Source organism: Callithrix jacchus, chromosome 18 (assembly GCF_049354715.1).
Source record: "Callithrix jacchus isolate 240 chromosome 18, calJac240_pri, whole genome shotgun sequence".
Taxonomy (NCBI): Eukaryota; Metazoa; Chordata; class Mammalia; order Primates; family Cebidae; genus Callithrix; species Callithrix jacchus.
This window is the reverse complement of record NC_133519.1, coordinates 12,028,073-12,050,563: the sequence shown is the minus strand read 5'-3', so window position 1 is coordinate 12,050,563 and position 22,491 is coordinate 12,028,073. Positions and strand designations below refer to the sequence as shown.

The 22,491-nt window shown below is 44.2% G+C and overlaps 1 protein-coding gene across 16 annotated transcripts in view; it reads right to left on the bottom strand.

Annotated features, from left to right (window-relative positions):
- Positions 1–22,491, bottom strand: part of LOC128930164 (uncharacterized) — a 78,221-nt gene that overhangs the window by 38,595 nt on the left and 17,135 nt on the right. For 4 of the 16 annotated variants that reach the window (XM_078355683.1, XM_078355685.1, XM_078355684.1 and 1 more), the window contains 7 exons: positions 19,156–19,237; positions 10,959–11,064; positions 5,906–5,975; positions 3,446–3,654; positions 2,163–2,267; positions 1,413–1,622; positions 138–239 (listed from right to left, as the gene is read on the bottom strand). In XM_078355683.1, the coding sequence (XP_078211809.1) occupies positions 138–239; positions 1,413–1,622; positions 2,163–2,267; positions 3,446–3,620 (592 nt within the window). In that variant the 5' untranslated portion in view covers positions 3,621–3,654; positions 5,906–5,975; positions 10,959–11,064; positions 19,156–19,237. Of the gene's footprint in view, positions 1–137; positions 240–1,412; positions 1,623–2,162; positions 2,268–3,445; positions 3,655–3,754; positions 3,876–5,905; positions 6,086–8,190; positions 8,301–10,958; positions 11,065–13,596; positions 13,679–19,155; positions 19,238–22,491 lie in introns of those variants that run through there. The other 12 variants (XM_078355687.1, XM_078355697.1, XM_078355690.1 and 9 more) reach the window with 8 other exon arrangements.

Here is a 22,491-nt window from a genome sequence, read left to right as displayed (position 1 = left end):
ATGTTAACATACCAATTGGTACCTTCCTAGAAGTCTGGGAATGATAAAATTAAACTGAAGAAGAGAGTAGAGCAGTTGTCAGAGACAAGACAGAACACTGTCCAGGACTTCCGTAATGGTAAACCTACAGAACTCACCTTTCATCCTCAGCCGGCAGGCCAGGTAGTAGGCCACTTGACTCATAAGAAGTTTATTTTTGCTGTCTCTGTATTTTTGTTCATCGTGATCTTCTCGATCATCTGTAAACAAATTAAGAAGAGCAGGTCACATTAAGGAAATCGTACTTCACACAAGACCAAATCAGAGTCCTTTCGTAGCACAAGGACGTAAAATATTCTCAGTGTAAGGATGTGATATTCTGACAGGAACGTTCTAACAGGCCCGTGGTTAGGTTGCCTCAGTAGTATATGAGCCTGCTTTTCAGATCCATGGTACAAAGTCTCCCTTATCTGGTAGATCTTAAATCATGTATCCTCTTACCTAAATCAGTGCAAATAATTAAACCTTTTTTCCCAAATCTTCAAAAATTGCCCTAACTGCTTTCCAGAAGCATTGCTGCAATACCGAGTTATCTCATCATATATCATGGTCAATGAATGGTTAGAGAAATTTATATAGGAGACTGGACTGATGGATGAATCCTAACAACCTTTACTTAAAGAATCCATGGAGGCAGCCCAGTGTCTCACACCTGGAATTCCAGCACTTTAGTAGGCCCAGGGAGGCAGATCACATGACTTCAGGAGTTGAAGACCAGCCTGGACAACATGGTGAAACCCTGCCTCTACTAACAATACAAAAATTAGCCATTTATGGTGGTGCCCACCAGAAATCCCAGCTAATTGGAAGGCTGAGGCACCAGTACCAGGGTACTCCCTGCTCTTGATGGTGCCACATACACATACCACAGATGTTATTGGAGCGGATTCCCCTTCTAGCTCTCCACAGGAGGTATTGCGTGCTATCACCACATTTCCCCCAGTGTCCCCAGAACAGAGCTTTGCCTACTGGGCCTCAGAAAACCAGAAGCAAATGGAAGTGCAGTAGCCTTAGACATTTTGACCAACAGACTAGATGCTACTTGTCGGCAGGATTTATACTGTACAGAGAGGATTCCATTAAACATGGATTTGGTCTCTTGCTGAGAAAAACAGGTTGTTCTGTGCCTGCCTCAGAAATTGATAGCTGGGATTGTGACCCCAGTTGTACACCCACCTTACTGCAGACGTGGAAAAGTTGCTAACTACTTTGGCTTCTGTCTTCCATCTTTAACAAAATGTTAAAATACCCATTGCTAATTTCTACAGGTATGGGAAGAATGAAATTAATTTTGATGAAGAGAACTGTGAGTTTCTCAAAACAACACAGGACATCATTGATCACTTTCGTGGTGGTCAACCTACAGAACCTACCGTCTGTCTTCATCCGGTAGTTCTGGAAGTAGGCCACCTGGCTCAGAAGAAGTCTGTTTTTGCTGGCTCCGACATTTGGTTTGTTTTCTTCCTGTTGTGAGCCGGATTTCTCAATGCCTTCTGGAACGTTCACCTCTCGGTTTATTCTAAAAGGAGGCCTGCCAGATGCCACCATGTTGACTTTTTGGGCACAACACAGAAAGCCAGGGACTGGGGAGAAGAAACCCAGACACATAATGGGTTACAAACTGGTGGTTTAATCAGGACTGAGGGATCTCACTGACAGCCTTGCCTATTGCACATGGTGTTTCCCTGCTTTTACTCTTATCTCCACTCTTGATCTCCTTAGAGTCAACTTGTCTTAGCTAATCAGTCACCCTGAAACCAGGATATAAACGCTTCTACCTTTATCTTGCTTATAAGTTCTGAAGGATCCTATGTCTTAGAGAGAATTCCTGACAACGTGATTTAGTCTCTTCCTGAGAAAAACAGGTGGTTCTGTGCCTGTGTCAGGAATCGTTAGCTGCGTTATTAACCCTAGTCCGACACCCACCTTACTGCAGATGTGGCAGCGTTGCTAAATGCCTTGGCCTCTGACTTCCATCTTTACCATAATGTTAAAATACCCATTGCTATTTTCCTAGTAGTATGGGAAGGATTAAATTCTTTGAAGACGAGAGTGTGTAATTTCTCAGAGATAAGACAGGAGATTGTTCAACACTTCCGTGATGGTGAACCCATGGAACTTACCTTCCGTCTTATGCCGGCAGCCCAGGTAGTAGGCCACTTGACTCAAAAAAAGTTTATTTTTGCGGTCTCTGTATTTCTGTTCTTCATCGTCATCTTTTCCATCTTCTATAAAAAAATCAGAAAAGCAGGTCACATTAAGCAAATCAAACTTCACACAAGACCAAATCAGTGCCCAGTCATAGCACAAGGACTTAAAATACTCTCAGTGTAAGAATGTGTTACTCTGACCGTAATGTTTTAATGGGCCCTAGACTAAGTTGCCCTAGAAGTGGATGAGCCTGCTTTTCAAATGCATGGGACAAAATTTCCCTAATCTGGTAGATCTTAATCACTTATCATCTGACCTAAGCCAGTGCAAAAATTAAAACGTTTCACCCAAAATCTTCCAAAAATTGCCCTAAATACTTTCCAGAAGCATTGCTGCAATACTGATTTATCTCATCATATATTATGGTCAGTTAATGGATACAGAAATTTATATAAAAGACTAGACCAACTGATGAATTGTAACAACCTTTCCTGAAAACAGAATCTGTGGAACCACCATGGTGGCTCTTGCCGGGAATCCGAGCAATTTAGGAGGCACAGCAGGGCAGATCCCTTAATCTCAGGAGTTCAAGACCAGCCTGGCCAACATCATGAAACCCCACCTCTACTAAAAATACAATAGTAAGCCAGGTGTGCTGGTGCCCACCGGAAATCCCAGCTGATTGGGAGGTTGAGACACCAGTACCAGGGTACTCCCTGCTCTTGATGATGCCACTTACACATACCACAGGTTCTATTAGCAGCAGCGTCCCCTTCAAACTCCTCACAGTGGGTACTGTCTGCTGTCACTGTGTTTCCCCCAGTGTCCCCAGAACACACCTTTGCCTCCTGGGCCTCAGCAGTCTCCGGAACCTAATGGAAGTTCAGTAGCCTCAGACATTTAGACCAACAGACTGGATGCTACTTGTCTGCAGAATCTTATACGGTACAGAGAGGATTCCCGTAAACAGGATTTAGCCTTTTGCTGAGAAAAACAGGTGGTTCTGTGCCTGGGTCAGAAATCAAGAGCTGGGTTTGTAACCCCAGTCCCTCACCCACCTTACCACAGACGTGGAACAGTTGATAAATACTTTGGCCTCTGTCTTCCATCTTTAACTCAATGTTAAAAGACCCATTGCTATTTTCTACAAGTATGGGAAGCATGAAATTAATTTTGATGAAGAGAACCGTTAGTTTCTAGAGACAAGACAGGACGTCACTCAACAGTTTCATGGTGGTGAACCTATACAACTTACTGTCTGTCTTCAGCTGGTAATTCTGGAAGTAGGCCACCTGGCTCAGAAGAAGTCTATTTTTGCTGTCTCTGAAACTCGGTTTGGTCTCTTCCTGCTGGGTGAAGGAATTCTCAACGATATCAGGAAAGTTCACCTCTGTGGTTTGCCTGGAACACGCCCTGCCAGGTGCCGCCATGGTGACATTTGGGGCACCCAGGCACAGCCAGGGACTAGGGAGAAGAAACCCAAACACAGGATGGGTTAAAAACTGGAAATCAAATAGGTTTAATCAGGACTGAGGAATTTCAATAACTCAAATTCCTAACTTACTGTTCAGAAAAACGATCCCTCCTCACACAATTTTAGGGTCCTTAACTGCCAAAACAATGTAGGAAACGCTTGAGCTCAGAGCTGAAGGTGCTGCCTCTAGCTCAGACTCTGACAAGAGTGTGGGAGACAGGGCCAGTGTCCCAGGTAACGGGCTGCTGTTGCAATAATAGAATTATAAGCTGGGCGTGTCATGGAATCTTCATTCCAACTGCCCAAGGTTTGCTAAAACACAGGCCTCCTGGTCTCACCTGAGCTCACAACCAATGGGGAACCGTTCCTCTGTCACTCTCAGTATTTGTGTACCCTTGTGATGATGCCACAGTCCCATCTCATTCCCAATATATCTAAGCATGTGCCTCATTTTTTCATCTCTTCTGTGTATAAAATCAAGGCAGAAACAGTTTCCCAACATATGATATTTTCTTAATGCTAGAAATGAAGTCAGTCATCACTCCTTCTCATATGTTAAAACAGAATTGGAGGCTTTTCCACGAGTTTAACATATCATCCTATTACACTGCCATGAAATCCTCTGACTTTTCTGCATTTTTTCTGTATCCACTAGAGACTGAATGAGGAATTCATTTTTTTAATGAATTAAAATGCTTTCTTTCCTGGCTCAGTATTCCTCTTGCTGCATCCCATGGTTATGCTGATTTGTATTTTCTTACCATCAGATATCACTACACTGATATTTAAGGCAGAAGAGACTTTTCATTACACTTAAGACCAGTTCCATGACCCTATATCCAAAGCTTCCTCTGTGTGGGATGATTGGTTTTCTAAGGTGACTGAACACTGCATCTCATTTTTGTCACTTATAAATGGCAATTTAGTCCCAGAAGAGCTCTTTTCAAGGTGTCAAGTCATCAAAATCATTTCTATAGAGATCTCCTGAAAGCGTATGTGACCATCTATCTTGGGAAGTCTGGGAAACCTGGTATGATTTTGTTGTTTTCATTTCATGTTGTCCACATATTGAAAACAACAGGGCCATGAGCGGTCCTTATGGAATACTGTTTGACACATATTGTTCTGAGTTGGTCTAATGCCATTGATGTGTGGTTGCACCCCACTAACCAAACATGGTAAGATCAAGGTGATGGTCAGGGGTCCTCCGTGTTGCTGTGCAGTAGAAGGTGAATTGGAGATGACAGGACCGAGTAGGAAGAGTGATCCCTGAGCCTCCTCCTCACTTTCTCAGCTTTCATCGCCACCCAGGTTTTGGAGCCTGGGACTTGGGAGGCTGTTCTGTAGCCCAGGTCTCCTATGTTTGGCTGCTTCCTGGGCTTGCTGAGTCGTGGGTGCAATGGGTGTGACCCTGGGCTGCCCAGCATTCATGTGGAAGTGAAGCAAGGAGGACTGGATCGATCCCATTGCAAAGCGTGCCTCTCTACAGCCCCCATCATCCTCCAGCAACACTGTGAGCACACCGCTTAGAGATACATCAAAGGCTTTATGTATATACATGTTCTGGTGTCTGGGAGGCCTGACATTCTCTGGCAGAAGCAAAATGTGTCAGGTTTCTTCATTATAAAAATGATGAAGCTGCAGGTTCACAAAGTTATGTGGCTTGCTTCAGGTCACACAGGGATGAGTTTTGAGCAGTGCCAATAAAAGCAATCACAAGAATTATTCCATGATTCATAGGATCCATGTCATTTGGTAAATATTCATATAATTATTCACTAATTATTTGTTGACCAATCTCTACCAGGCATTTTGCTCAAAACTGTGCACATATTTGGACAGTATATGTTCTTCAGAATCCTCAAGGTAACGCTGTTATCCTAAGAATCAGGTAAGAAACCTGAACAGGAGGGCTAGCAAATCATGAATTTGGCCATATTTCCATTTTCTGGTTTCTGTGATGCTGGACAAATGACCAGAATGAGTCACCGGAAGAATATTCATCCCTGTATCATTTTCCAGGACACAGATGTGTCCTCCAAGTATATTGGGACCAAAATTCACAAGTGTCTGCAACCTTGCTTTAACAGCATGGAAAATCACCTCTATTTTTCATGGAATAAGACCTGGAATTTCCCTGGACCTTTGGAATATACAAGAGAAGGTCTGTAATATCTTTGTCTGTCCCCATCAGTGCCACTCAGTTCTCCCAGTATGACCTGGCCATGCCCCTGCACTTACCCTCATCCTGCCCAACCATCTCCATGCACCGTCCAATTCCATCAGGGATTCAGGCTCCTCCCAAGGCTCCCTGAAATAGGTACAGGTCTCAGGACATCACACACATTCCAGGCACAAAAGCAGCCCATACTGTAAAGCAAGCAGCTGTGTTCCCGCTTCCCTGAAGTTGGCAGTGATGTCCTAGGACAGGAAGAAACGCTTTCTCTTGTTAAGGGGTCTCTTCTTCATGTCTCAGGGCCTCTGATCTAGTGAACACAACTGTCCTGAATGTGAATGAACTTGCTAAATTCCTGGTTTCTTGCTAGGTGGCCAGAATACATTTGTACGACTTCCTTACTTCCCCATGTTTGCTGAAGTCTGAATTCTTACCAGAATGATTCCTTTTCTTGTAAGAAGTAGTTTAGGGAAGATTGGCCCCATTGCCATGCAAAGAGAGGTAAAGTGAATTTCTACTCAAAGCAAACTTAAATTTGAAACTAGACCTTCCACTGTTTCAAAGCTGGCCTGTAGGTCCAACTGTCACATATTTGGACATCATATCTTCATCAGAATCCTCAGGCATGTGTCCTCAAAAGCTAGTGTGTCTGCGGTACTCAGCATAAAGTTACTTTTCATTATGATAAGTTATATTAACTTGCCACAAAATAAGTCATTATAAAGATAAAGGTATTTATCATTATGGCAAGGACAAATTTTGTGTTTTTTTTTGAGACGGAGTTTCGCTCTTGTTAACCAGGCTAAAGTGCAATGGTGCTATCTCGGCTCACCGCAACTTCCGCCTCCTGGGTTCAGGCACTTCTCCTGCCTCAGCCTCCTGAGTAGCTAAAATTACAGGCACGCGCCACCATGCACAGCTAATTTTTTGTATTTTTAGCAGATGTGGGGTTTCACCATGTTGACCAGGATGGTCTCGATCTCTTGACCTCGTGATCCACCCACCTTGGCCTCCCAAGGTGTTGAAATTACAGGCTTGAGCCACCGTGCCCGGCCCGGCAAAAACAAATTTAGAAGAGGTATTAAATTTACTTATTTTCCCAGCTGGAAACAGTCCATAGCTACTGATATCATCAGTGTCCTCTGAATACCTTGGCTGTGTTAACTGCTTTGACTCAACATGGAGCTGAGGTGTTGGTGCACTGTATGTCAAGATGCTGAAATATGGCTGAAGTCCAGGGTCACTGGCCCAGGACATCCACTGAGGTCATCTCATGAGAACTGGGCCACGGCTTCCACCATCACTACACGTCTCATGAATCACCAGTCACTAGACTGAGAACTCTGTGAAACCTGGGATCCTATTTTACTCACCTCTGTGGTCATGATCCTTAGCTAAGGGCCCAGCACAGAGGGGCCTCTCAGCAGTGTTCATCCATGACTGAATAAAATAAATTACAAACCTCCAACCCTTTCACCTACATTTCTGTCCCCAATGTCTTGTAAGGGATGCTCTTTCTCTCAGAATGCTGCAAATCCCCTTCCCTAGAGAGGTGCCTGCCCTACACCATCCCTGCCGCAGGATCCTCTCCTGTGGGAGCTTCAAGGAAGACTAGTCTGTCCTGAAAATGTTCTCTTATGCCTCCCCCGTCATTAGGAGTAATGTCCTTTGACATACACTCCCGTCCTCCGGGCTGCCACAACACCTCAGTTGGGTAGCACTACCATGTCTTGTTGAAATGATCTGTTGGTGTTCTTCCACTCACTGGCTTGAGTTTCTTTAGAGAGACATTAAATACCTGAATCCCAAGTGCTTAGCACAGTACAAAGAAAATTAAATACTCAATAAATATTTGAGAAACTTCCCTCAACTGAATGCGCTGAGGAATATTATTAGTATCACTGCTTCATATACAAGCAAGGGATACTTACACTGGCACCTGACCTAGGGCAGAGCTGTTTGATGTAAGAATGGACATCTCCAACCCTTCTCCACGCATGGTTATTCCCTCTAACTCACACTGACCTGAAGAGCATCCACTGCTACAGCAGCACCGATCCTGATGCTCCTGGGTCTGGGGAGTGTTCATCCATGACTGAATAAAACTGATTACAAACCTCTGAACCTTTCTTGGAGTTCAAGCTGCCCCTCATTATAAACCAGCTCTGATCTAACCTGTGGCTCTCCCTGGCCAGAGGCAGGAGATTCCTGTCGAGTAAGTTTCTCTCAGTCCCCACTGCTCAGCTCACGCTGCTCCTTGAGGGTTTAAATCATCATAGCCATTGCCCATTTCCCCTCAGGCTTCTGTCCTGCTCTGTCCTTATTCTCCCCCTCTTTCGTTTTTATTTACCAATGGCTTCTCCTTTGTGGATTATTCTCATCCCCTAAACCTGCTGACTTTCTTTCTTCCACCTGTTCCCCCAGCTCTGGGATTCCAGCGTGTAGGCTCAGCTCAGGCTCCTGCAGGAGACACACAGAGTCAGGTCTCAGCTGAAGCTCCCAGGCAGTATTGAAAAGCATCTCAATTCCTCAGAAGCTCAGAGAAAACAGAGCAGGAAGGGACCTCAGAGAGGTACAATAAGCCTCTACCTTACTGATGAGGACACACTGAAGCCCGGAAACATGGAGACTCTCCCAGGCTCCCTCCCTCACCACTTGGCAGCAGATCCACCACACAAGTCTTGGCCTCAGCCTCCCTGTGCAGAGCAGGTAACTCACCCTCCAGAAGCTCACTGCTGCCATTCGAAAAACTTTAGATCAAAAAGAGGAATTTCCACTGTCAAAAAAAAAAAAAACGGAAAAAGCCCCTTTCCTTGGACAAACCCTCTATCACAGTTCTACAATCCTGGCCTTTATACTTGGTCAGTTGTCATTCACTGGCTGCTAGACTGGGGCAGGGAGCACATAGGATTAAATAGTGTTTCACACAACCCTGCTTTCCCGGCCTGGGCTCCACTCTTCTTCAGAAACTTTCTGCTGCTGTATCTGCTGGAGAGTCCAGGCCCTCCTGTGGGTCATTTCTCCATGAAGATCCCTGTTATTTTCTTCCTCTCTTAAAGATAGAAAGGGCAGAGATTGGTTCTGGGACTCCATAGTCTTAGGTTTTCTCCTAAGCCAGCCAGGGCAGCTGAAAGCAATTATGACTGAGAGCGGTCAGGTGAGTGAAGAGGAGCACGGGCTCACAAGGACATCCTCTCGTGAAGATGGTCGGGACCGTGACACAGGAAATGTCTGACCAATTCTGAGGGGGAAGATGCAACAATAATTAAGTGGAAAATGCTGCCATGAGGAGAAAAAGGAAGAACCAAAAGAGCAGGGGGAGAAGGAAAATAAAATGTTTTCCATAATGATAGGAAAAAATGCAGAGCCCGGAGGCAAGACCCCCTGTCACAGAGGGTTAGTTCCAGGCTGTGGAGCCTAATGAAGAATTTCTGGCTGGACTTTGCTCAGCTCCAGGTCAAAATGGTTTTGGATCAGTGACTTTGTTCCCTCCACTTTCCCTCTTTTTAAACAAGAATCACTAGCAGTGTTATTCTGTGACTGTCCCACCATTGCACACTGAGGACAGATAAGCTGTTTGATCCGTTTCACAGGTCAACAGGGGTAAGGGAATTATATCAAGGATCTGTACTTGGGCTGGGCATGGTGGCTACCTGAAATCCTAGCACCTTGGGAGGCTGAGTGGGGATGGCCCCTAAGGTCAGGAGTTTCAGACTAGCCTGGACAACAGGGCAAAACCCCATCTCTACTAAAAATACAAAAAAATTAGCTGAATGCAGTGCTGCATGTCTGTATTCCCAGCTACCCCAGAGGCTGAGTCAGAAGAATCGCTTGAACCCAGGGGGCAGAAGTCACAGTAAGCCAAGATCGCACCACTGCACTGCAGCATGGGTGACAGACCAAGACTCGCTCTCAAATAAAAGGAATCTGTACTTAATGGACACCCTCAGAAGCCTCATTCACACTTGGTGCAGATGATTTAAATGAGATTTTAAACTTCTGATCACATTAAAGCTACATGACATTGTTCACTTTCCCCTAATGCATTAATGACATGAAACTTGGAAACCTCAGGTGAGAGGGTCAGTGTATTTTGCATCTGTGAGAATGTGAATGTCTGGGGACCTGAAGTTGAACTGTGATAGGTGGAATTTCTAAAATGGTCTCCAAACATGTTGTACCCTTACCTCTGGAACCTGTTAAAGTGATGAGATATTCCTGTGATTACTTTGTTACATGGCAGTCATATGACTTTAAAGAGTGATATGGTTTGGCTCTCTGTCCCCACCCAAATCTCATGAATTATAATCCTGAGTGTTAGAGTGGGGCCTGGCAGGAGGTTACTGGATCCTGGGGATGGTTTCTAATGGCGTAGCACCATCCCCCAAGTGCTGGTGCATGATAAGTTTCCATGAGATCTGGCTCTTCAAAACTATGTAGCACTTCCCCTTTCTCTCTCTCTCTCTGTCTCTCTCTCTCTCTCTCTCTCCTGCCAGCCCACAGAACCATGACCTAATTAAATCTCTTTATAAATCTCAGCCTCAGGTCATTATAGCATTACAAGAACAGACTAATACCAAGCCTGAGCTTTCCTGAGTGGGCCGGATCTAATCACACCCCTCCCTAAGAGTCACAGATTTCTCTAGTGGGTAGAAGACAAAGTCAGAGAGACGATGGGAGCTGGAGAATTCCATGAGCTGTTGTTGGTTGGAAGATAAGGAAAGCGAGAAAGAATGCAGGTGGCCTCTGGAATCAGAATGTCTTCAGGCTGAGAGCCAGCAGGAGGACTGCAAAAGGATGTCAGTCCTCCACCCACAAGAAGAGGATTCTGCCAATACATCTCTAGTGAACTTGGAAGAGTAGCCTGAGCTCTAGATGAAAAACACAGGCAGCACATAACTGGATTTCAGCCTAAGACCCCCATCAGAGAACCCAGTCATTCCTGATTACTGTGGTTTCAAACAACTAACTTGTTATACTGTGTTAATAGGTAGCAACAAAAACTAGTTACAGGTGCCTAACTGTACTCTTTTTATATTTTCACATACATGTATGCAAATCCCTATAGGCACAAAAAAGAAAAAGAAGCAAAAAACTACAGTAAAATGTGATGCTTACCTTTACGGGAGCACTGCAAGGGCTGTACCGGAGCCCTTGCAACTTGAAGATAACGTAGGCCATTTCAGGCAGGTGAGAAGCGTCTCTTCAATGTTACCAACCCAATCTGTGAAAGTAAAAAGATGGTAAAATACTTAACTGACAGCCTGGTGTGGTGGCTCACACACGTAATCCCAGCACTTCGGGACGCTAAGGTGGGTAGATCACCTGAGGTTGGGAGTTCAAGACCAGTCTGACCAACATGGACAAACTCTGTCTCTACTCAAAATACAAAATTAGCTGGGCATGGTGGTGCATGCCAGAAATCCTTAGCAACTGAAAGGCTGAGGCACAAGAATCAATTGAACCCTAGAGGTAGAAGTTGCAGTGAGCTGAGATTGCACATAGCACTCCAGCATGGTGGCTCATGCCTGTAATCCCACCGCTTTGGGAGGCCAAAGCGAGCAGATCCCCTGAGGTCGGGAGTTCAAGAAGAGCCTGACCAAGATGGAGAAACCCCGTCTCTACTAAAAATACAAAATTAGCTTGGCGTGGTGGTGGGTGCATGCCTGTAATCCCAGCTACTCGGGAGGCTGAAGCAGGAGAATTGCTTAAATCTGGGAGGCAGAGGTTGCAGCGAGCCAAGGTCGCACCATTGCACTCCAGCCTGAGCAACAAGAGCGAAACTCTGGCTCAAAAAAAAAAATCAAAAAACAAAACTTAACTCGGCATAATATTATCTGCAAATTCATCATCTACATTTCTAATCGAAGATTTTCTTTTAGATCTTTCACTCATGCTCACCAGACAAGGTTTGATAGCAACTGTCTGACACCAGCAAAGATGAAGCAATTCAAGGAGAGCAATGAACAGGATACCACTAAGTTTCCCCGAATAAAGTCCTTAGAATAAAAAAATCCTCTAGTTGCCATAAGAGTAAGACGATGGTCCATTATATGAAATTCCAATATAATAAAACCTTAAATGTAATGTTGTCTGTCTGTCTTCCAAATTTTAATTTTGTTCAGGCTCCGCCATCGTGAACAGAAATTGGAAAATGACTGCAAAGAGGCTCTGGGGAACCTGGGGAGGGAAGAAATGGATTCTAAAGAGGGGAATGAGGTGACGGCTGCAAAATTCTATGTCTACTTAAATTATTAAATTCTACATTTACGATTAGTGACTTTTATTGTGAGTAACTTCTTAAATGATATTTCTGGTTTCTACTACAACTTGTAAGGAGCCAGGAGGTCACCACTTGTGTCCTTACAACTAGAAAAAAGCTGAAAAAACTGAAAAATTTCAACCCTTATTAGAGGGACTAGAGGAGAAATCACAGGGCAAACTGCCATGCTGAAAACCAGACAGACAGGCAAACACAGGGAACAGAAGCTGCTGAAGCCAGCAACTGGAAGGAGCTCTTCAATGGTACTCACAGATTCCTAGAAGCTGACGGAGGCCTGGCTTGAGCATTAAAAACTCCTTGGGGCTCAGATTTAGTGGGGATCTCACACTTTTCTAAGTGTTACCACAGAGCCCAACCAGGTTCTCATAGTAAAGATCAGAAAAATCCCCAGAGAACTGACACTGCCGACTTCAGTACTAATTATAAAGCTACAGTAACCAAACTGTAAAAATGGTGAAGAAAGAAAACACAAACAGGTCACTAGGAAACAATACAGAGGTCAGGAATAGACCTACACAAACACTCAACTGATCTTTGAGGAAGGCACAAAGGCAATTTAACAGGGAAAGGACAGACTTTTCCACAAATGACACTAGAATGACTAGACATCCACATGTGAAAAATAAATAAATCTAGGCACAGATTTTACACCTTCCACAAAACAGATCTTACACCTGAATGTGAGGTGCAAAACTCTTAAGACTCCTGGATGATCACACAGGGGAAAATCTGGGCGACGTTGGGTTTGGTGATGACTTCTCAGATACGATGCCAAAAGCACAATCCAGGAAAGAAAAAATTGAAAGCTTCAACTTTATTAAAATAAAAACGTCTTCTCTGTGAAAGACATTGTTAAGGAAATGAATAAACAAGTGACAGACTGGGGGAAAAATATTGGCAAAATACAGATCTCATGAAAGACTGGTGTCCAAAATATATAAAGAACTCTTATTTTACCGTTTTTCTTTCCTTTTTCTTTTTAAAGAAACGGGGTCTCGCTATGTTGCCCAGGCTGGAGTGCAGGGGCTATTGACAGGTGCGATTCCACTACTGATCAGCAGGGGAGTTTGGACCTGCTCCATTTCTGACCTGGGCTGGTTCACCCCTCCTTAGACAACCTGGTGGTCCCCCACTCCCAGGAGGTCACCATATTGATGCCGAACTTAGTGCAGACACCCGATCAGCACAGCGCACTACAGCCCAGAACTCCTGGGCTCAAGCGATCCTCCCACCTCAGCCTCCCAAGTAGCTGGGACTACAGGCATGTGCCACCGCGCCCGGCTATAAAGGACTACTAAAACACAATAATAAAAAAGCAAACAACCCAATTTAAAAATGGGCAGAAGATCTGGATACTTCACCAGAAAAGACATATGGATGGCAACTAAGCATATGAAACAGATGCTCAAAGTCATGTGTCACTAGGAAATTGCATATTAAAACAATGAAATACCACTATACGATAATATATACCTAATAGGAAGGCTCAAATCCAAAGAAGTGACAATACCACAGGCTGGCAAAGATGCAGAGCAACATGAACTCTCATTTGTTCCTAGTGGAAATGCAAAATGCTAGTTACTTTGGAAAACAGTTCGGCAGGCTTTCTTACAAAGCTAAACAGTCTTCCCATATAATCCAACAAATAGCAGTTTTAGATATTTACCAAAGTCATGTTAAACTACGTTCACTCAGAAACTTGCATCCAAGTATTTACGACAGTTTTACTCATACTTGTCAAACACTGGAAGTAACCAAAATGTCCTTCACTGAGTGAATGGCTAAACAAACTGTGGTATATCTGTACAAGAGAATGTGATTCAGTGATACATGAAATGAGCTATCAGGCCATGAGAAGACATGGAGGAACTTTAAATGCACAATGCTAGGAAGAAACTAGTCTAAAGACTCTACACACTGTATGATTCCAACACTAGGACATTCCAGGAAAGTCAAAATGGTAGAGACAGTGAAATGATCTCTGGTTTTCACTGTGGTTTTCAGCAGTAAATCTCTTCTGTGTGATACTGTACTGGGGATGCAGGACATTAGGTAATTGTCAAAACTTATAACTATAAAACTCAAAACAATGAACCGCAATGTAAACTATGGAGTTGAGTTGATAACAATGTTTCAATATTGATTAATCAATTGTAAATATGTATCACACTAATACAAGATACTCATGATAGAGGAAATCGTGTGCTACGGGACAAGGGAGAATAGGGGAATTCCCTGTACTTTCACAAGCCAAGCAGCTACAGCCAAATGACAAGACTCCCTGTCTAACGCCCTCACCACTAGATGGCTGAGCCTGGCTGGGGAAGACTATGCTGTTGCCAGGTATCCCGCCAGAGTTCAGCCTGACTGCGAGCTGTGCAGGGAGCCATAGTGTGCTCCCCAGGAAAGAGTTATCTATGAACTGACAACTGAGAGAACCGGGGTCTACACACCCTTCCTTGCAGGTCACCATGTCAGAGGTGAGACAAATGATTCAAGAATAATGGCAAAGCAGGTTGTTTTTCACCTAAGAAACCCCAACAGCAGCTCAGCAGCTCAGTCAGCACCTTCCCTCCGAAAACAGTGCTCCTCCCTGCATTTGGCAGGCACCAGAGTACAAGGTGTGCAGGTCTGGAAACTTCTAGGCAATTCTGCTCCTTCCTCTCCCTATGGCCGAGAGCTCAGCAGCAGCAGCCCGCAGATTCTTCCTGTTCTTTCTCAAATGCATACCTTCCCACCCACCCTCACCACCATCATTCCAGTGTGGACCTCCCTCATCTCCTGCCCCTATTTGCTCCCAGCTCCACCCCATTCTCTCATCACAGCTGCTCCCTACTCCACAGCTGGCCGTGTTTCCTCCCTCTGTGATCTCACTGTGGCTACCATTGAAGATTTTAGCCTAGAATGCAAGAGCATCTATAATCTAGCCCTCATCCCTCACCCAGTACCTCTTTCTAGCCACTCTTGCTGTTCCTCCAATGTGTCCTGTGCACGCTCCCCTCAGCATCTGCCCTCATGTCACTCCTCCCCACTGCGCTGCTCTTCTCTCAGCCCTGTCCCACACGCTCAGTCAATGCCTATCAAAACTGACCCAACCTGCAAAGTTCACTTCAAATCCCATGTCACCTATGAAGTTATTCTTAAGGATCCAGCGAAGAGGAAGCCTGCTACTCTGAAGTCTCCTGTGCAGCACGGGCCATACACGCTACCTCGCCGCAGCGCTAGTTGTGAACACTTCTCATGTCCCTTCCCAGATTGCGGTTATGTTCCCAAGCAGCTGTCATCGCTGTGGCTCTACCAAGGGTAAGGGAGAGTAGAATGAATTTACTTAAAAGTCAACTAATTAAACTGGTGGCAAGAAAGGAGGCTTTGAGACTAAGCTCATCTGGGTTCCAATAGGGCTAGCTCAGTGCCCTTAGAGAAGTTATGTAGCCTCTCGGAGCTTCCTTTCCACATCTGAAAACAGACTGGGTATCTATTTTACAAAGCTTTTGTCAGAATTACAGAAAATATATGTCAACCACCATAAATTATTACTATCATCATAGCACCAATCAACCTAAAATATTTCTTGGGGTCATCACAAGAAACAGATAACATGAGACAGAACTTTGTAGAATATAACATTATTGTGTTAATTTTTAATAAGAAGACTTGGAGTACATTTGTGTTCTATATCATATGACCAACATAGACCTCGCAGATGCCCCACTAATCACCAGCCAGTACATCCTCCAACAGCTAACCACTTTGGCTTTCAGAATATCTGTGCTCAGAACTGTTAGAATGAATTTACTTAAAATCAGCCAATAAGACTGGTGGAATCCTATGCCCAAACGGAGGTTTTGCTCCATATGGTACCAGACACTAATTCAACTTAAAATCTGTTTTCATCTTTTTTATTTTTGACATCTTGCACACAGAGCATTACTTTTCTCACTGCTCAAGCCCAGACAAATGCTATCGAAAGCAAGAGAAAATGGGGTGGGGTGTCAACCTAAATCACAGCCTCCATCTCAAGCCAACGGGGTCATCTTTCAGGCCCCACATTCGGTCCTCTGCTTTCCAGCCAAGGCTTCCTGCCTGGGGCACTCAAGAGAAAGCAAACCCCACTGCTGAGCTACTCCCACTGTGGCCACCAGAGGGTCCCCACAGCATTAGCTACAAAGCAAGGACACACCCTTTCCCAGTAAATTGACCATTTTAAATATTATCCAGACAGCCTTACAGCAGCCTCCCCAGCTTCCAGCCAACAGAACTGCCCAGAAACTCCACAGCTAGCTGCTGCTAATACTGTTGAGCCATCAGTTCCTACCAAGCAGCCAGCATTTCACAAGGGGTTTGAGTCACTGGGGTCCCAGAGTCCAATTTCTGTGGGTCTGAGCCCTCCCCAGCCAGATTCTAGTATCATCAATGAACAAAGAGTATCTGTGGCTTCAGTAACTGTTTCCCTTTGACACAGCATCTGAATTTTTGCCTGGAACACCACTTGCTCTCAAGTTTCAACACAGAAAGGGGAAATGCAGCTTATCAGACTGGCAGACCACAGCCCATGATGGGCAGGTCATGTCTTGCAGAATTCTGCCCTGGTGCCAAACACTGGGATTCAGACATGCTGCTGTTCCATTCTGCCTGCTGACTTCACTGAAGGTGCAGAGTAAGTTGCTTCCTCCTTGGGAAAGGACATGTCCAAGATCACACAGCCAATGAGTGGCAGACAAAATGTAATTTGCTCCCAAGCCTGTCTGAAACTCCATAGTTGTTTTATTTTTTCCATTGCTAACAAAAAGTGTTGCCCAGATCCCTGAAGCTAAGTTGTACTTCCTCTCACCCTCATCCCACGCCACACCCGCCTTGCTACAGACACACTGGCCGTTTTTCAATTCCTCTATCAAACCCAGCTTCTCCCCATCTCTGGGTCTTTACATGGGCTCTTCCCTCCCCTTGGAATATTTCCGCCCACACCTCCTTTATTTGCAACCATAGTTTCTCTTCTTCCTCTAAGTCTGGGTTTAACTATTCCCTTCTCAGAACAGCCTTTCCTGGTTTCCTTCCTAGAACGGGTCCTTCACTTCTCTTACTCAGATTCCTCATTTCCCATGATGGCACTCATCACAAACGTACCGATTTTTTCTGTTAGTTTCATTTCCCCCCTATTTCTATTTTATTTCCCTTCCTGAGGTAGGGGGTGGAACCTGACACTAAAGGCGGAGCTCAGACACCAGACCAAATTGAGGACTAGCTAAAACAAGGCTTGGGCAAAAGCGACTTTCAATCAGACATGCCCATTAGTGTGGAATGTCAATTTACCATTGCCATGGCAACACCCAGGCAGTTATCACTCCTTTCCACGGCAATGACCCAATGACCTGAAAGTTACTACTGCTTCCCCTAGAAATTTCTGCATAAACCACCCCTTAATCTGTATGCAATTAAAAGTGGGTTATAGAAATATGACTGCAAAACTCCCCTGAGCTCCTGCTCTCTGCCTACGGGGTAGCGCTGCTCTGCAGGAACAGTCATGGAGCCGTAACACCGCCTCTTCGCTAAAGCTGTTTCCTTCTACCTTCGGCTTGCCCTTGAATTTCCTGGGAAAAGCCAAGAACCCAGTGGCTAAGCTCCATTTTGGGGCTTCCCTGCATCATTTTTCCCTATAATGTAAGGTCTGTGAGTGCATATATTTGTCTGTCTCAGTCATTCACATATCTCCTGGACCTATAACATGCAGGGAATGAGTAGGTACTCAGTAAATATTTGATAGATTCTAAGTGTTAGAATTTGCAGCTCACCTATAGAAGACAGGTTGTTTTCAACTCTAGTCTAAGAGCTCTCCTATGTCTAAAAATAAAAATAAAAAACGTGCAGTCCTTCAGCTTTTGCAGCCCTAAGAGGTATGTCAGCACAGCAAGCACAGCCCCGGTGGAGTCCTCCCAGTCCCCTAAAGAGAAGTCTGCTCAAAGGCCTTCACAAATCACACACACTAGAAACCCTGGGCCACAGAAGAGCACCGCTTGGCTTGCTTAAAATGGCCCCTTCACAGAGTGGGAAATCACACAGAGGAGGTGGGGATCTGCCTTCATGTTCCCTAGATGATTCATTCAGTCTCTTCCCTTACCCCAGAAGATAGGTGGAGACCCAGGTTCATACTGGTGAAATGAATTGCCCAGAGCCATGTAGTTAATAATGCCCTTTTTCACATTCTTCAGTGGCTCCTAGTACCAGAGGAAATAGGAAATTCCTTAGCAGAATATCTAAGGCACCTCCTTTCAGACTCATCCCCATTCAAGGTTCTGAAAGACGCTGCACTCTCCTCATGCAGAACTGCAGGCAGTTCCTGGCACAGACACACTATCTCACAGTTCCATCCGACACATGCCTTCCCCTCCTGTCTGCCCCCACAGAATGGGGCTTATTCCTACTAGTCCCTTAAAATCCACATAAATACATGAAAAAACATAGCTCCTGATAGAAATAGAGCCTAAGCAAACAAACGTGTGGGCAGAAATATTTTTTCAAAAAGTCTTTGATATACAGTTAGACAGTACAAAATTAGAAACAACTTAAATGCTTGAAAAACATGGGAAATGTTTAACAAATTATAGTACTTCCCTATTCAGGGGCTACTAACACAGCCATACATGGGTTGGTTTGTTTTCCTTTTTAGATTGCCAGCAAAAACTTTTTGCTGAGACAGGAATGCTGAGCTGGGTTTTCACAGGTTTCCATGTGATACAGGCCATAGCTTAATACACACCAAGAAACAAGACTATGCATTTGCTAAGACCTGTGAGAACTTTGCTTCATGAGTATCTAAGAGAGCACAGGGCAGTAAATAGTTCTATTCAAACAATGACACCATGCTGAGGTGTCAACAGTATCACAGTGTAATTACTATACATGCAAATCAATCCTTTCAAATGTGCTGCTAAAAATACTAGCACTTTGTTAAGGCTGTGCCCTAACACATAAACACCCAATTCCAGGGTTCTTCCTCAACCACATAACTAGCCCGATGAGGATGTTCCTGCTCACCAAGTGATTTTCCTCCACACAGGGATTCAGTTCTCCAGGCTCTTTCCAACTGTAATTCTTCCATCCTTAGAGTCTTGAAGTCCTGGCAGGTGGAGAGAAAGAATATGGAAAAGTCACACCTCTTTACTGCTTTGTCCTGCAAGTGAAACATATCACTTCCAGTCCCATTCTGTTGGTGACTAGTCACATATTCCTACCTAGGGGCATGAAGTGGTAGGAATGCAGTCCCTAGCTGAGCACCCAAAACTCTACAGTGTGAAAAAAGGAGCACATTTTTAGTATATAGCCCAACTTCTGTGTCATGGCCACAAACCCAAAAAAGTTGAGAACCACAGAATAACAGGATTTTGTGGCTGTGCCACATGGAGAAGTGGTAAAATACCCAATACTGCCTCAATAGTGGATCGCTCTCTCCAGCTCCCAGCATTTTGTACATTGGAACGTATCTCAGGCCTGGTGGAGGAGTTGAACAATGCCTTCTCATCATTTCAGAGACCACATGGACGGAGCCTCTGCTCTCATTCCTCCAATGGCCTTTCAGTTGGCTACTCTCCTGCTAGGACAGTGTCCTTGCTGGGCAGCTCAGGCTCAGGCACTGGTCCCTGGTGCAGTCAGTTCTCACTAGGGAAGCCGAGCGGGCTTCATTGTATGCATGTGGTTGAGAAGGTATAACTACTTCCAGGAAAAACAAGTGTATGGGACCCCTTTTCCAAGAGAGAGACTGTAAGCATGGCTGATACTTGAGGCGTTATGGACCTGCCAGTACATAGAATCATTAAGAAGCCACATGAGGACAGGAATCATAAGATGTGTTGACCATTTTCACCACTGTATCCTCAGTGCTTCGCACAGTGTTTTAGAAACCCTGCAGCATCCTCCTGGAGATGCACCCACTAGGGCCTCCGAGTGCCGCAGGTACACTGGAGAAGAGAGAAGAGAGAAGCCACAGTACGCTACAGTTGAATAGCTACTTGTTAAATAAAAAGTTGAAAAGAATGAGTAAATGAATAAATACTCGTGTTCTTGATAAATGTTTAATAACATAGAAAAGAGTAAGAACAAAAGGAAATAATCTGGGACACAAATACAAACAGTCATGTGTCACTTAATGATGACGTTACATTCTGAGAAATGTGTCCTTAGGCGATCCTGCAATCATCATAGAACGTACTTGTGAAAACCTAGGTGGTGGAGCCTACTACACAACTAGGCTGTATGGTATAGTCGAGCACGTGGGGACTACAACCCTGAATAGCATACTGTAGACAAATGTAACACAATGCTAAGTATTCGTGTACCTAAACATAAAAAAAGTGGTAAAAATATGGCATAAAAGATTAAAAATGCTACACCTACACAGGACACTTACCATCAATGGAGCTTGCAGGGCTGGAAGTTGTTCTGGGTCAGTCAGTGAGTGAGTCAGGAGGGAATGTCAGGGCCTAGGACACTACTGTGGAATTTAGAAACACTGTACACTTAAGACTATACTATATTTAAAACTGTTTTTCTTTATCAATAATAAATTAAGCTGGTCGGATACAGTGGCTCATGCCTGCAATCCCAGCACTTTGGGAAGCCAGGATGGGTGGATCACCTGAGGCCAAGAGTTCAACACCAGCCAGACCAAAATGGTGAAACCCCATCTCTACTAAACATACAAAATTATCCAGGCATTGTGGCACGTGCTTGTAATCCCAGCTACTCGAGTGACTGAGGGACAGGAAGCGCTTGAACCAGGGAGGTAGAGGTTACAGTGAGCCCGAGATCACACCACTATGCCCTAGCCTGGGTGACACAGAGAGACCCTGTCTCAAAGAAAACCAGAATAATAATAATAAATTAACCTTAGATTACTGTAAATGTATGTTACAAACTTGTAAATTCTTTAAATGTTTGACTCTTTTGTAATGACACCTAGCCTAAAGCACGCAGTGTACAGCTGTAGAAAGTATTTTCTTTATATTTTCTATTTTTCAAATTATTTACTTATTCATTCTACTTTTTAACTTTTCTGTTTAAAACTAAGACACAAACACAAAAAACTAAGACACCGACGCACATAGCAGCCTAGGTCTGCTTTCACTTCTACATCTCGCCCCACTGGAAGGCCCTTCAGGGCAATGACGCACAGCTCCTATGGTAACAGTGCCTTCTTCTGGAAAACCTCCTCAAAGAGCTGCCTGAGGCTGTTTCAAAAACTTTTTTAAAAATTTTACTGTCTTTTTTAATAAGAAGGAGTACACTCTAAAATAATGATGACAAGTATAGCAAATCCATAAAGCAGTAAGTCACTTATTACCTTTCTCAAGGACTGTTTACTACACGTAGCGGTATGTGCTGTGTTTTTACACAACCGGCGCGCAGTCTGTTCACACCAGCATCACCACAAGCACATGAGCACCGCGTTACACGGCTACGAGCTCACTAGGCAAAAGGAATTTTTTGGCTCTATTATAATCTGAGGGACCACTGCTGTACACACGATCCACTCTTGGCTCAAACATTGTTATGCAGTGAATGACTGTACTCAATTTTATAACCAGCATGATCAGAATTATGTAAATATTTGTCATATATACATAAAAAGACTAGAAAGAAATAGGAAAATATTGACCTTTGGTTCATGTATTTATAAATCACATTTTATACATTCAGATTTTTCCAAGCCTTCTAAGGATAGAATCTTGGTACAGATTTAAAAGTTCTAATAAGTGTTATTATTTTTTAATTTCTACCAATGTTGCATCCTGTAAGAATTATTCTGACCACTCCAAGGAAACTTGAAAGCCCCTCCTCAGTGTTCTCCTACTATCTGATAGTATCCTCTACCATTCACTAAACACACTGGATTTACATTGTTTGCTTATCTAACTCCCAAGCCCTTGGAGGGAAGAGACTGCTTCCTTAATCCCTGAATTCCCAGGCGTATGCACACACACTAAAGCACTTTTAAGGTCTGTGGACTAGATGAAGAAATCAGATGAGTACGGGTATGCAAACCCAGGCATTCCTATTCCAAACCCAGTAGCATTCCAATCCCTGGGACAAAAGGGATCCGAGATTTCCTCCACTGATGCCTGTGACCTGGGGACTGGGAAGTACTGTATACAGCAAGATCCTAGAAGACAAGCTGTCCACTTGAATAGTCAGCACCAGGCTGCAGGAAAAGCAATAGCTGAAATCCAAGTTAGGTTTTCCTGGCGACAGCCAAGATTAGTCAGAAGTAGCACTTGGAGGATTCCCCAAGTCTGCTCATTCCTTTGGGATCGCTCATTCCTTCCAAGGCCTCCCCTGGGAACAAAGGAAAACCCCAGAGTTTGGGACTGGGCTCTT